Source organism: Centruroides vittatus, unplaced genomic scaffold (genome assembly GCF_030686945.1).
Source record: "Centruroides vittatus isolate TY-2023 unplaced genomic scaffold, ASM3068694v2 contig_658, whole genome shotgun sequence".
In the NCBI taxonomy this organism is placed as follows: domain Eukaryota; kingdom Metazoa; phylum Arthropoda; class Arachnida; order Scorpiones; family Buthidae; genus Centruroides; species Centruroides vittatus.
Genome location: NW_027122410.1, coordinates 1,622,490 through 1,637,974, shown reverse-complemented (window position 1 = coordinate 1,637,974; position 15,485 = coordinate 1,622,490). Strand labels below are relative to the sequence as shown.

General features: G+C 30.2%; 1 protein-coding gene across 3 annotated transcripts in view; it reads left to right on the top strand.

Moving 5' to 3' along the window:
• Pp2A-29B (Protein phosphatase PP2A regulatory subunit A) overlaps positions 1-15,485 on the top strand; it is a 39,093-nt gene that overhangs the window by 10,396 nt on the left and 13,212 nt on the right. For all 3 annotated transcript variants that reach the window (XR_010881480.1, XM_067276036.1, XM_067276038.1), the window contains exons 2-7: positions 4,520-4,610; positions 9,123-9,223; positions 11,290-11,431; positions 11,910-12,000; positions 12,098-12,245; positions 12,339-12,494. Coding sequence is in view for 2 of the 3 variants with exons in the window: in XM_067276036.1 (XP_067132137.1) it covers positions 4,520-4,610; positions 9,123-9,223; positions 11,290-11,431; positions 11,910-12,000; positions 12,098-12,245; positions 12,339-12,494 (729 nt within the window). In the remaining variant the exon portion in view is untranslated. The remainder of the gene's footprint in view (positions 1-4,519; positions 4,611-9,122; positions 9,224-11,289; positions 11,432-11,909; positions 12,001-12,097; positions 12,246-12,338; positions 12,495-15,485) is intronic.

Genomic DNA, 15,485 nt, shown 5'->3' with positions numbered 1-15,485 from the left:
CAGTGCAAAAATTTTTTACACACAAAACAAGCATTTATAAGTAAATACTTGGACTAAATATGATGGTTCATAATCATCATATTTAGTTCAGATATTTTAAAGCTAAGAATTTATTATTAGTTGCTGAATATAAATTCTTTTTTATATTATTCTAAATTCATTATAAGTTTTGATTTTGTTTACATGAAATTACAAGAGTCATTCAAAAAGTAATGCACCATAATTTAGATCTGGGAAATGAAGACTGACATGGCTCTGCTGTTGAGGAGTTGTACCTTGAATTCTTTTGCTAACATTGTGGAAAATTTCAAGTCTCTCTGCCAAGCAAATGTCTGCAATGCAAGTTCCAATGGGAATGCAGTGATAAAATTCCTCATTGCTGAAGGAGAACTGTTGGAAACATTCACAAATGATTTTGTGGTATCTATGGTACTTTAGCTGTCAACTGAAGCACTGTCAGTCATTGGGTGAAATGTGCGAAGTTAATGTCAATAGGAATGGCAGATCTCTGTAATTTGGTGCAAAGTGGTCGTCTCGCCACAGCTGTCATGGCAGCCAATGATGCAGCACGTCAATGAAACGATTCAGGAGGAATGACGCATTACAGTTCAACACTTGTGCATTAGTACCAGGTTGTTCGTCAAATCATCTGTGAACATGGGTATGTCAAAGTGTGTTCACGTTGGTCCCAAAGCAGCTCTCAATTGACCAAAAAGCAGAAAAGAAAACCATTGCATCTGAACTGTTGCAATGCTATGAGTTTGATGATGATGATCTTGCATCTGATGATACAAGCCAAAGATAAAGTTCCAGTCAGATGAAGATGTTGGTGCTGTGAGGAAGTGGTTGCAAGCACAAAATCAGGACTAGTACTGAGCCAGCATAAGTGCCTTTCCTCAATGCTGGCATATAACCAAAGGCAAGAGCAGAGACTTTGTTGAAAAATAACATGAATAGCTGAAGGTAGCATCTAGGAGATGCCCCGTTTCACGATTGTATATCTTACACTAGCAGCGAGATAAATTCTGGTGCATTACTTTTTGAATGAACCTTGTATATGTAAGACTAAAGTTGATATATGAGAAGGATGATGATGAAAAGTTCAGTTGAATTCAGAAAATTAGTTTCACAAAAATTTGGATGGAGCAACTTTAACCTAATTTTTGTGTTCTACTTTTTTATAAAATAAATGAAAATGTGATCAAAGTACTACAATAGGACTGTATTGTTAGAGAGGCTCAACATTTATTTAAAAATATTTTCTTGAATTTCTTATCACTATATCTATCTATAAATTTTGTTCAGTTCAAAAATACTGTTAGTTTCTATTTTTAACAATAAAAAGTTGCTATAATGAGTAAACATTGTATAAATCTTATCATCCATTTTTAATTACATGTTTTATGAAGTACTAAGAATTCCAAAATTCATTTTAAGATTAGAGAAAGTGGATACAGAATAATAAAAAACAAGACTATCGAATTACAATAAAATATCTTGAGTAAGCTATGTCTATCTTAACAATTTTGCTGTATTGTTGTTTTGGTATTAATGGTGCTTTGCATTAATTATGATATAATGTAAAATTGTATAATAATTTAAATAAAATGACATTCATAATATCTACTCGTTGACAAAAACATTATATACCCAGAAAATTATCCAGTTACTGCAAAAAACTGCATATAGCTATGTCTCAGACAGATATGTGAATAATTACAGTTGTGGTCTGATTGTATGCCAGATAATGCCATCAGAATTTGGAATTACCACCCCAGTATCTAATGAAAAGACTCTCAGAAGCTCATTATATTCAGAATTTTCAATGTTCCTGTTATTTGGAAGCCTTCAAATACCAGACCCATTCCTGTATGAGGCTAAAATATTCTGTATAGTAGATTAAAAAATTTGAGAATTGCTGCATCATCTGATTCAGGGAAGCAGGATAGTTGTTTTTCCAAATTACCTGCCATCTGGGTTATTCTGATTTGACTGAGGTGGTGTTAGGGGCCTGGATACATTGAGGGGTACTGTACATACATACAGGCTGGATGTCCCAGATGGACCACCAAGACATCGGATCAACTCATAATCAGATCTCTTACCAGTGCAGCTGTTCATGCACAAATGAGATCTTTATCCACTACACAAAGTAAAGTGATGCTTTGTTACAGTACACTGTCTGTTCGTGCACTATTGTCAGGCAGCTAGCAAAGGCAAATTTCCATACAAGGCCTCTGCTATACATCTTCCCATTAGCACTCTGATAGTTCATTTGTATTAGTGCTGTAACAGGCAACATAATGTCTTTAGTAATGAATGTTGGTTCTGTTTAGGAATGGATGAATATTGTGTTAAGGTATGGAGGATCATTAGTGAGCATTTAATCTTTCCTTTATTAGTGGCACACTTCTTCCACTACTGTGCTGGTCTGGAGAGCCATCTTATATGAATCAGTCTTCCCTAGTCATGGTATAAAAGACGTTGATGGCACGGTGATACATTATGCAAATAACCAATTTCCAGCAAGATAATGCTCAGTAGCTCATAACTAGGGGGTTTTTTTTTAATTAATGTCTTCCTAACTATCTAATAAATTTGAACATAAGGCAGGCCAAGAAGTTTGGCAATTTCTTTGGCCTGTCCCACATCTATATTTGTTACCCATCAAGCATATAAGAAATCTGGAGCAGCAGTTGAAACGTATATACAGGGTTCCGCTGCACCTGGAAAGTCAGATTTTCATTGGTGTTCAGTAAAAGTCGGGGAATTTGTTTCCTTGGTTGCCTTGTTTATTTTGTTTGCTGACAGTATGGCTGACCAAGTGTAGCTGTCTGCAGGCAGCAAGAAGTATTGTGGTACAATGCAACTTACGAAAAGGGGGTAAGAATATTTTCAGGATCCAACATTTCACCCAAACATACAGAAAATTTCTAATTAATTATAGCACACAAAATACAAGCATACAACAATATCAATTCTTGTTTTTAAATTTTAAAATACTTTTAGATTTTAAAACTGTTGTATTAATTATGCAGTATTATAAGTTTGAGAGAAAAATCTAATACTTTTAATAATCTAATGTTGATAAAAAAAATTTTGAAATATTTTAACACTCACAATTTACACTTTCAATTTGAGTGTTAACGAACTGATAAAAAAAAATGATAAGTAAATAATACCATTTGAATTAATATTAAGTTATCATTTTTCATTTTAATAATTTTGATTGCATAACAAAACAATTTCTGAAACTTTTTCCCAGTTTCTTAATATTTTATAAAGTTTGGAAAATTTATTAAGGGACAAATTTAATAAATTTATACTTTTGTGCATGGATTATAAAGAATTTGTTTATAATGGCTTTTTTCTTTTTTTCAAAGCCATGAAGTTGTACAGTTATGGGTTAATAACAGGATAAATTGTTTTTATTAAATAAAACATTTTAGTTTTATGTAGAGAAGACGTGCCATAATTCTGTCTTTGTGACTTTGTTTTTAATTTTAGTAATTCGTCGATTATAAAAAGTATATAACTGTTAATTAGAAAAAATAATCAGTTAAAAAGTTGGAGAAGCGAGTATGTGCATAGTAAGTCAAGTGATGTTTTATTTTGTTAATGTGCCATACCATAAGGAATGAGAGGGTCAGGGAATTTGTACAAAGTTGGTCAGGGAAAGTCATGGAAATGGTTTCTAATGCGAGTGCAGACAAATTACTTGCAATTTGTTTTGGAAATATGTTTCTACTCTGTTAAAGGCATGAAGATTATACTTGTAAAGGAATATAATCTTGTATTGTTTTGATTATTTACAATGGTCAGTAGTAAAAAAAAGTAATTTGTCAAATTGATGATGATATTTTAATCGGTAACATCTTATACTGCATCAGTTATAAATTAATTAATTAATCCTGAAAATTTTTAACATTGCAATGTGTAACTTTTTAAAATGTCACAAATAGAGCTGTCAAGTGATATAGGAATCTCCATATGCTTTCTCTATCCGTATTTATGAAACTTGTTTTCAAAATTACATTGGTAAGTTCTGAATTCCATTCAAAGTGATGTAATAGATGTAATTGTTATATTAATAAAACAAGCAATTTGTATTTTGTCTAAACAATGATTATTTTTAATTAATCTTCTCATTATTTTTGAGTTGATTAAATCAACTCGTATTATATAGAAAGCCCAAAATGCGTCTCTGTAAAGAATATGGATTAAACAGATTTGCCAAGTGTCTATAAATTCACCAAGTCATGACACTAAACAAAACAAGAAAAAAAAAGACACGGTTTCGACAAAATAAATAGAAAGAAACCATTGAAAATTACCAACTGAACTTCCTTGGATATACAATGAAAACATTTTATCATTTACAAAGAGCCTTTAATCATTATAATAATAACTCCTTTGTATTTTTGATATTTTGATCTTATGTCTTTTTAAAATTTATTTCAGTTATTCTAAATTCGTGTGTAAGTAATTTACTAATAATCTTACATTAAATGTTTTATAGCTGAGGTTGAACAGCATTAAGAAACTTTCAACAATAGCACTTGCTTTGGGGGTGGAGAGAACCCGCACAGAATTGATTCCATTTTTAACAGGTTGGTTTAAAATTTTTTAAATAAAATTTCTGCCGATCTGAGGTATGATTCGTTAATACCATTTTTACTAAAAGTTGTTAATGTTTTAAAACTGAAATTATATAAGACATTAAATTTTAATGAAATCTGCATCTTCTATAAGTAGATAAAAATGGCACTCCATGCCAAATTTTACAGCCAAAAGTACAGAAGAAGAAAGCTCTGTAATTTTAATTGTAAAATTTTGATATGAGGTACCATTTTTGTGTTGTTTACGTGTAAATTAACAATTTTAATTCTGTGAGAATACATGTATAATTTGTGGTTCTGATGACTGAATGTTGCGCATTAATCCAAAATTTAGTATAATATAAAGTACTTAATTTTTGTAACAATTATTCATATGCTTGATGTAAATTATATTTAATTTATTTTCATTATTTTGCTTATACAAATAATGTGTGTTCATCCTGTAGTGATATTTTTAGTAATGTTACAAAGCAAAACTAAGTGTTTACTTAATTCCTTAATAATTATATTTGGGATTTATTGAAATTTTGGAAAAAATTTTGAAAATATCATTGAAATATTTAAAAAGCTTTAGCTGCTGTATTAGATATGAATATCACCATTATTTAAAAATTCATTTTCCCCCCTAGAAAATTAACATAAGTAGATCATGATATTTTTAATTTGTGTGAAATAACCGAGAAACTGTACTCTTAAAATTTCCAAAAATATCTTTTCTTATGAATTAATGACAAAATCGTATTTTCAATGTCTTTTCCAGAAAACATGATGATAAAATAATTATATGTTGAACAAATAATAATTAGAATTATTTTCAAAGAATAATCAAACAAAGAATAATTAAGAATTAAATTCTCGAAATTTCTAGATGTTTGATTCAGAATTTTACTGCATGACAGCCATTTAATGTTATCCTTAATGAAATGGCTTCTTTCCAAACTGTAAATATTAATTGTATTGGCTCTGTTCCAAGCTAAAAATCATTATTGTGTTGATAAAAATAACAATAGGATTTGAGTCTTTGGTTAAGTTTTAATTTAATTATAGAACCAGAAGCATATTTAATGTAGTCACTGGCTCACATATCAACGGAACACAAATATTTATTGCATTTAGAAAAAAAACAAATAAAAAATTTTGATAAAGCTGATAATTAAATAAGAATAATGAAGTATAAACAGAATAACAGTAATCCAATAGGTAATTATGGTTAATGTTACCCTAGGTTCCGAGATGGCGACGAGGGAAATTTTTCCCTACGTTGGAGACTGCGGCGGGGAAAAAATTTTTTCCTCGATTCAAGATGGCCGCGTTTCCGGCCGCCGTCTTGAATTTCTCTGCAGACTCCGCGGACGTCAACCGAAATAACAAAAAAAAAAAAAAAAAAAAGGATATTTTTACTCACTTTTCGATGATGGTCCTACTTCTTCCTACTTTTTTTTTTTTTTCTTTCCGATCCATTCTTTTTTCGGTTTTGCCAGCTTGGATACTTTCCTTTTCTCTTGGTGCGGCTCTTTTCTTCCCTGTTCTTTTCGATTCGGCTGCTCTTTTATTGGTCAATTGGCGTTTCCCTCTGTTCGATTTAATACTACTTGGCAATATAAACGATAGAATGCAATCCCAAGAAATGTGGCCAAATTTACTTTTAAATGTTCCTTCAAAGGCAGAAGTCTTCGTTCTGCACTTACTACATCACAAGAAACAGCTTTCTCTATTACTCCGATGACATAATTTGCATTTAGAATTGCACGGAATGCAAACGGACTTGGTCGGCTGTATGCCTAATTTTACAGCAAATTTCGGAAATCTCAATGCGTTATCGATACGGGGAGGCAAACCTAGCTCCAAGAAGTCGTCTTCCATTAACTTGTAGAAATCACGGGTGGTGCAACTCGACCGAAATTCGTCATTGAAACTCAAATTGGCAAAACTACTCATTATCGAATAATTGGCAATAAACTAAACGCGGGAAGGTGGTGAGGGAAAAAAATGAAATATCCTAACCAGAAAAAAAAACACAGCAAATATTCCAATACGCAATTCGTCGCAACACTGCAGTAAACGATTCCAACTGGAAACTAGTCGATTTGCATAAAATTACATTGAAATGAACAGAAATCACGTCACAGATCGAGCATTTGCATATTCGTTTGTAACACAACTACGAATTTCCCGCCGATATTACTCTCGCACAACGTCACGAAAAGGCTCCCTCTACCGTCGCTGTTTCGAGGTTACAGGATACTCGGCAACGTCGATCTCAGGGTTGAAACCGAACGGGAAAAAATTCTCAACGGCGTCGACGTCACGACTCTAGGGAAAAATTTTTTCCCGCCGCAGTCGCCAAGATAGGGAAAAATTTCCACCGCCGCCATCTCGGAACCTAAGGTAACATTAACCGTAATTATTTCTGTAATTGATTGCTTATTACTAAGGTTTAAATCTATATATTTATGTATCCAGGCTGTATCTATAACATCCCAATAACAATGGCTAGTAATAATTAACCATTGTCAAATACTTTCCTATAGGAGAAGATTAGTTGGTATGGAACATTGTCAGTGAGTGGTTTAGATTAGCATTTGTGTGTGTAATAATTATGCACAGAGTTCATATTTTTTGCCTGATTGCTTAAGGCATACTTACAAATGGAATTAGAAATTAACAATTATTTTCTTGTGCTGGCATTTACCATCAAATATTTGTATTATATAATAAGTGGATAATATTGATTTTTGTAATGAATTGCCTGAAATATTTTATGACTCGTTTTATAAATTTTGGAGTTTTTGCATATTTAAATTTAAACTTCCTCCTAATACTGCTTAGTTTTTTCTACAGAGGAAGAAACAAAAACATTGTTCTTACAGCCGTATTTTATTACAAAAATTATTCTCTCAGAAAAGAATTTATTGTTTTCTGTTTTATTTAATAATCAATTAAAATGTTTGAACTTTGCACAAAAAGATAAGACAGTTATGCTGTTATGTTTTTGGTACATTTTCTATTTATTTTTGGTGTTTGATTATATATATATATATATATATGTTGTATGATGTTTTTTAACAATTTCTTCCTGCAGTTTTTTTCATCCGCAGCTTTCGGATGCCTTGTACGTTTTGTATTCTTTAGTTCAAAATTTTCTGGATGGAACTTTTTAAACCACATTTGACATGTTTGAAGTTTAGGGGCATTTTCCCCATACATGTTGCCATATACACTAAAAATAATAAACTTCTAAACAGAGAATACAATCTTATATTAGCAATAATGTGTTGAATCACACAGCTGTTGTAATTTAATCACACATCTGTGTTATGTAACCAGGGCTGTTAAAAATACCCAAAAACTGTGTTTAACTCAATATAACCTTTACTTATTAACCTTTCACCCAAGAAGTGTGCAGAACCAATGAAGTCTAAGAGGAAGTTGTAATATCAACAATTGAGATAAAAAAAAAAAAATTTATTGCAAGCAAGAAATTGGTATGTGTGCACTGAATCTGGCAGCCATGTTTAATGTGTTGGAGTTGACAGTGTGTGACTGGTAAATGCAGTTTTCATTTCATTATACAATATTTACACATTTATTGTTTTGGGTTGCAATTTGAAAAAATTGTAGATCTATAAATTTCCACTGTTATCTGTCCGGTGTCTTTCCTTAATCTCGAACGGAGTTAGATAAATGAAATCCGAGACCAGATATGGAAACCTTGGGGCTAGAGGCCCCAATTAACTATATATGAACTATCGATGCAAACTGGAAGTCACATAAGTTTTGAATTGAAATATTCCCCTGAAAGCAGTTAATAGATGACTGGCACAACTCCATTGCTAATGGAAAAATATGATGTTCAGGGGCAAGACACTACTATTGTCTTGAGGTGGAGAGTGCATACTTTAAATTAAAAAAATTAAAAATTGCACCCTGCATTGTGACTGTTACAATAAATAATTGCTTGTTGCATTATAATTTATCATTAGGGCATTTTAATTGTGTTATTTTTACCTTAAATTATGTGTGTTTGCTTTTTTAAGTTTATTGAAATGGGTATCGTTTAGGGTCTGGAAACAGATTAATACACTTTCCATTATTTCTAATGGAAAAGTTTGATTCAGACTTCAAATGGCCTCCTGGAAGGAATTAAATTTGAAGTACAAGACACCACTGCATATGAAAAGTTTCAAAAGCATTTATTTCAGTTAAGAGAAAACAAGGTAGAGAGGTCATGACATTTATAATAATTAATAGATAGAATCATATTTTTCAATAAAAATAATAGTCTTTAAAAATTGTTTGTTTTTAAAAATTTACAGAAGGAAAAGTTATATGTTTACCAACTTTTTATTTAATTTGTAAAGAGCTTATAAGATGTATTTTGTAATTTATTACTTTAAATTTGAAATAATGTAAATTTATATCAAAATATAGTTCATTGACAATGATTTATAATTATTTTGAATTTAATAAAATTTTGTGAGTAATTCAGTGTGTGATTTGTAGACACTATATATGATGAGGATGAAGTTCTACTAGCTTTAGCTGAGCAGTTGGGAAATTTTACAACTTTAGTAGGAGGTCCAGAATATGTACATTGTCTCTTAGTAAGTAAATTTTTGTTTAAATAGTATTTAGAAAATAATAATTTGCATATATACATTTAGATATTTTTAAAAAATAGGTAGAAAATATAACAATATATATGGACATAAAAATCAATAACTACTATATAATTTTATTTTAGATTCACATTTTAACAACCCCTTCATAGTATTACAATGTTAAGAACACTAATTGAATATAAGAAAATTATGTAACATCTTACATAAAATTTTTAATAAAGAAATGTATTCTTAAATTTATAGATAGATAATGACAGTTGACAGTAAAAAATTGTTAGTTGTAAATATCATAATTGTGTTAAAAAGTAATCATATCTAACTAAAAAGCAATGATTTTTGAGAATTTCTTTTTATTTTGTTCACAAAATAATAATTCACTTAAATTTTACTGCATTAAAACAGCTGATAATTATCATATAAAATTGCCATCAGTTTTATAGTATGGTAATAAAACAGTACTAAATGTATAAGTAAAAAGCATTCATTATACAGTATTTTTATTTTATATACCAAATTATACATTTAACTTGTAAAAGAACTGATAGTGCTCTTTAGTTTAGAATATTAATCATTAGATTATATAGGTATTTTCTTATTTCTTATCACTGGTATAAAAAATGAAATGTAATCCTAAATTAATAAGGAATGTATATTTTCCATTTCAACTAGATTCATCATTCCAACCATATACGTATATGGTTGGAATGCACTGCTTATAAATACACTGTGAGCAATATTTCAATTCAAACAAAACTTGATATCAAGATAAAATATTATTGTAATGGTTTATTGCAATTAATTATTTTGATAATATGGTAACAATACTTAAAGTACAATAAGCCACACATCAGGTTGTGATCAATTTTTTTGCAGTATACATATAACTTATTTTTTATTTAAATAAAAGTACAGTCAAACCTGTTTTTATGCGCTCTTTTTATGTGCGATTTTTTTTTTTAATGCGAATTTTTAATTTGTGCGGTATAGTTGGCGACTAGTCTCGTGCGATTCGTCATGTCTTACGTTGACTTATTATAGCTAAATAAACTTATTATAGCATAAATGCACTTATTATAGTAATATTATTGCATGAATATGCGAAAAATGAAATAATTTACTTTTTAAATCAACAAAACACCACCTGGACAAAAATATGTAAAACAGACGATAGACCAGACGATGCAGTCAAGTGCTGACATCTGTTGTCAATAAATTCTATTTCGTACGGTTTTGAGTTATTTTCTATGTGAGACTTTTTTATGCGGTCCCTGTTGACCGCATAAAAAAATATTTTTTAATTGTGTTGCGAAAACTATTATTTACAGCCATTCGTGAAGTTTCGTGAGATTTTTTTTCGTGAGATTTTTTTAATGCGGTCCCTATCCCCCGCATAAAAACAGGTTTGACTGTATATGAAAGACTTTTTAAAATGCATTGTGATTATGAAAACATTCCCAAATCATTGCTTCATCTTGAACAAATTCAATTATTTTCAGTTAAAAATTACTAATTCTTATATTAATTATAAAAATGGTTCTATTAATAATTTTGCAGTTCTGTGCACAAACTAAAGATAAACATTTTATTTGATAACTTAGCTTGCTTTTGATTTTATCAAATAAGAAATTACATTCTGTTTATTTTTTGAAAAATTAATTAGAATTGAATACTATAAATTATTTTTTTATATAAATATATTTAATCTAATTAAAGTAATGAAACTTTTTTTAATCTGTTTTAAAATGATAGTTATTAAAATTCATGTACAAAACATTAATATTAACCGAACATTCAAAAGGATCTGTTAACACATTATTAAAAATGACATATATTTTATTTCTTTATATTAAATTAACTGTTTATTTTTTTAACCAATTTTATTATTTAGCAAATAATAAAAGTAGCAAAAACTTTTGTCACTATTTTGTACTATAAATTATTTCTATTAATCTAAATTTTTATTATTAATTTTATTAGTTTACTAAAGAGTAAACTAAAGAAAGAAATTTGCAATTTATTATTTGTAAATGTATATTATAATTTTATAGCCACCATTAGAAAGTCTAGCTACAGTTGAAGAGACTGTCGTAAGAGACAAGGCAGTAGAATCTCTAAGGAACATATCGCAGAAGCATAGTTCGGCTGATTTAGAGCAGTACTTTGTACCTCTTGTAAAAAGATTAGCATCAGGTTAGTTAGTATAGAAATTGTATTTATAAATAATATTACAGATCATTTCACATATCTTGGCTGGGTATTGCTTGTATTCAGTCCAGGCTGGAAGTTTTAAAAAACCACTTTTTGGTATTGCACAACAGTGACTTTGTAAAAAATTTATTGATTTCCTTTACTAAGTAAATGTGCTGCTCCTTGCAACTGCACATTTTTACACCACATCAGGATCTGTGAAACAACTGTACTGTTCTATTTTATAATTAACAGTTACATGATATTCAAATATTGATAGTAATTGTGGTAGTTGATGATTATAAAATTCTGAATAATTTCTAGTGGAATTTATTAAACCTTAGTTGAGAAAACTGTTACATTTCTAAGTGGTGTCTTCATCTATAGAGATATAATCTTACATTTTTCCATAAATTTCTATGAGTCAATTCATTAAACAAATATTTTAAAATGTAGTTTAAAGCACTTAATTTTATTTCAGGTGACTGGTTTACTTCTCGAACATCAGCATGTGGACTCTTCAGCGTATGTTATCCCAGAGTTTCAAGTAGTGTGAAAGCAGAATTACGAAAGTATATAATCAGCTTAATGAAAATTTTAAAATTAATAATAATAGTAATGTATTTAATTCTTACTTTATATAAATATATATATTTTTTCCTATTGCAGCCATTTCAGAAATCTTTGTCAAGATGACACTCCAATGGTCCGCAGAGCTGCAGCAAGCAAGCTTGGTGAATTTGCTAAAGTAGTAGAATTAGAATATGTGAAATCTGATTTGATTCCCATGTGGGCTAGTTTGGCTCAAGATGAACAAGTAACTTAATATAAAAATTTTTGTTTGCATTGTAGCATTACATTCCACTTTATTATTAATTCATTCTTCATATTTTTCTTTTTTTATTAATAGGATTCAGTTAGATTGCTTGGGGTGGAAGCTTGTGTTTCCATTGCTGAATTATTACCTCATGATGACGTTGAACAGTTTGTGATGGCTACTTTGAGACAAGCAGCAGAAGACAAATCTTGGAGAGTGAGATACATGGTTGCTGATAAATTTACAGAGGTATATTTTTGATCTAAAATGATATATGAAAACTGATTAAATAATAGAACATTTTAACAAAACATGTATTTATCTGTAGAGGATGGTTTAAAGGATATATCATCCAAGTAATGTGAAAAAATAATTATTTTTGTTTGAAATTTATTCAATTAAAAATTTTTTTGTATTTCCCCCCCTAGTGAAATATTTTCTAAATCTCTTTACAAAATTTTTTATTATATTTTTATTTTAAAAAAGTAAAACCAGTAAATTTAAACTTGATTTAAAAATCTGTTTTTAAATTGAAAGTAATGAACTTTCATTTGTATTTTATTCCTAAAATATTCTGTATTTTACAAGAAATAATAATAATAATAATGTTGAGCTCTCTCTCTCATTGTTTGTATTGGCAGTTAAGTTTATTTGGCATAATATTTTGGTATGAATTATACTTTGTGCAGGATAAAAAACAAAGCTGGTGTGTAGATATTGAGAAAAAGTGTATATCCACAGTAAAATATGGCACTGAATGATGATGTGAATTTTAAGTACAATTTCCACATTGCATTTGTCATAAACACTATTTTGTCCATTACTGTTCATGGTATATGGATACAATTTAATAGGTGTCAACACTATTTACCATTCACAATGCAAGCAGCAAGGCGTGTTTTGGATGACAAATGAAGACTGACAGTGTGAATGTACTATCATCTTTGATAGATACTTCACCTCATTATTCTAAAACTGATCATAAAGAGAAAACTATTAGAAGTCAAAGCAAGTTGTTCCGAGCATATATTATTGCATTAGGAAAGCAAATCTGACTCTAAGCTGCTAGACTGATCAGCATATTGTCCTTGGGCATCTTTGTGTTGAAGAAGCAATTATTTCTGGTTAAGAATGTCCAAATTTACAAATTAAAACAACAAAAAATTCTTACAAATTAAATTAAACAATAAATAACGAAAAGACTAAAGTAAAAGATAACAGCTTTGGATAATCAGTTATCCCGGGCTATTTGCTATACAAAATCAAAAATAGTTTAGCATTAATCAGCTGATTTTATGTGATGATTGTTTTTAAGGCTACACCATCTGTGGTTCTGTTCTTTATCCTGTGAGGATTATAACAATCATCAATTTTTCTATATATTATAGTGTGTAAAATTATGTTGATATACATAGATCTATCACAAGTTTTGTTACAAAAATAAATCTGGTCTCTCTTGAGATCTTAAGTGGTACAGTTTGAATAGCTGTTGTTGATTATATCTATAAACTTAATAACAGCTTTCAATAACCTGACTTAATACATTATTAAGACTACAGATGAGCTATGAAGTCAGGACATCACTTTACTGGCACTTTTTCTGATTTTTTTCAATCAGAAAAAGTGTCGGTAAAGTGATTTAAAGTCCTTCTTTAAGTTCCAAGTTCCAGTTGTTTTTGTTTTATAACGTTTTACAAATTGTAATGTCAATTTGTCTCTTAACAAATAAAAATTTTAATAATCTAAGTTAGAAAAGTGTGCATACTTAAATGTTTTTTGAAATATTACCATGTAATTTCTCCTTAACTATCTAAGTAAGATTAACATCATATTTGATAGTTCAGTAATTGATGTAGGATGATGATAATTAAAAAAAATGGAATCAGTGTAGGTACTGGAAAAAAATTAAAGCGTTTTCTCTCTCAAAATATTTTTTCCCGAGATAGAGAATGTTCTTTAATAAGATTGTACAGCACGAGTAGCATTGAGTCATCCATATTGGATATAACAAAATCGAGGAGAAAGACAATAGACCGGTTGAAAGACAACTATCCGCTCGTCTGATAAATGAGGGAAGCAAAGAGAGAAAAAGTTGTCCAGAATCGTGTTTAGAGAGATACGATGATCTCTCGAGATGTAAACAAATTAGCCAATCAGCGACTGGCTTGTGAGAGATGACAGATGAGAGACGGTGACCAGAATATGGCCCCTGGACACAAGCAACATTTCACAGCCCAAGGTAGAAAGTATATCACCTTTGTCACTCCTGTGATAGAAGTAGACCTTAGCTTAAAGCACTTTCCTAAAAGAATCCACTCCATATTACATGTATAGAAATTGCAGTTTGCGGTGTTCAATTTCTGCAAACTGCTGAAATTGAACATCGTCACAGGAATTTAATTCCTATTTATACTGATGGATTTAAATTGGATAACTACACATTGGCTCAGCCTTCGTCTGCCAGGATGAAAATGTGGCAGAACAAATAGCACTGAATTCTTCCATCTTCACTGCAGAGCTGCAGGCTATCCACCTAGCCTTAAAGTATATAATCAGAAAACGTCATCGTTGCTGTGTGACTTACACTGACTCAGTTCACTTCAGGCTTTGATCTCGACTGAACCTAGTTCTCACTCCATAGTAATTAAAATTCAGAAACTGATTTGCCATCTTTTTGCAAGTAATTTCTCTCTAAAATTTTGATGGATCCCAGGCCATGTAGGTATAAGAGGGAATGAACAAACTGACACAGCTACAAAGTCAGCAAGTACTTGACAACATGCAATGCCGATTGAAGGAGGTGACTTGAAGCTAGTCATTAAAAAATGACTAGCAGAGAGATGGCAAAATATGTATAATGCACAAATCCACAATGAACTACATGAGATCAAACCTTTAATAGAAAATTGGACACATAATGAGGTTTATGAAAGGAGATCTGAGGTAATCCTTACCTGTTTGAGGATTGGACATACTTAGCTGACTCATCAATATCTTTTGAAAGGTGATGACCAGCCAGTATGTCAATATTGCAACTGTTCTTTAACTGTAAAACATACTGTGCAATTGCTCTGCATTCAAGAGGAACCATAAACAGTATTCTGGAAATGGAAGTCTGACAGAGGTTTTTGGCCATAGGCCAAATCTTGATAAGCTATTGTACTTCTGAAAGTCACTAATATGTATGGTCAGATTTGATTATTTATTTTTATATACCTTGTTTTGTTTATTTGTACTCTT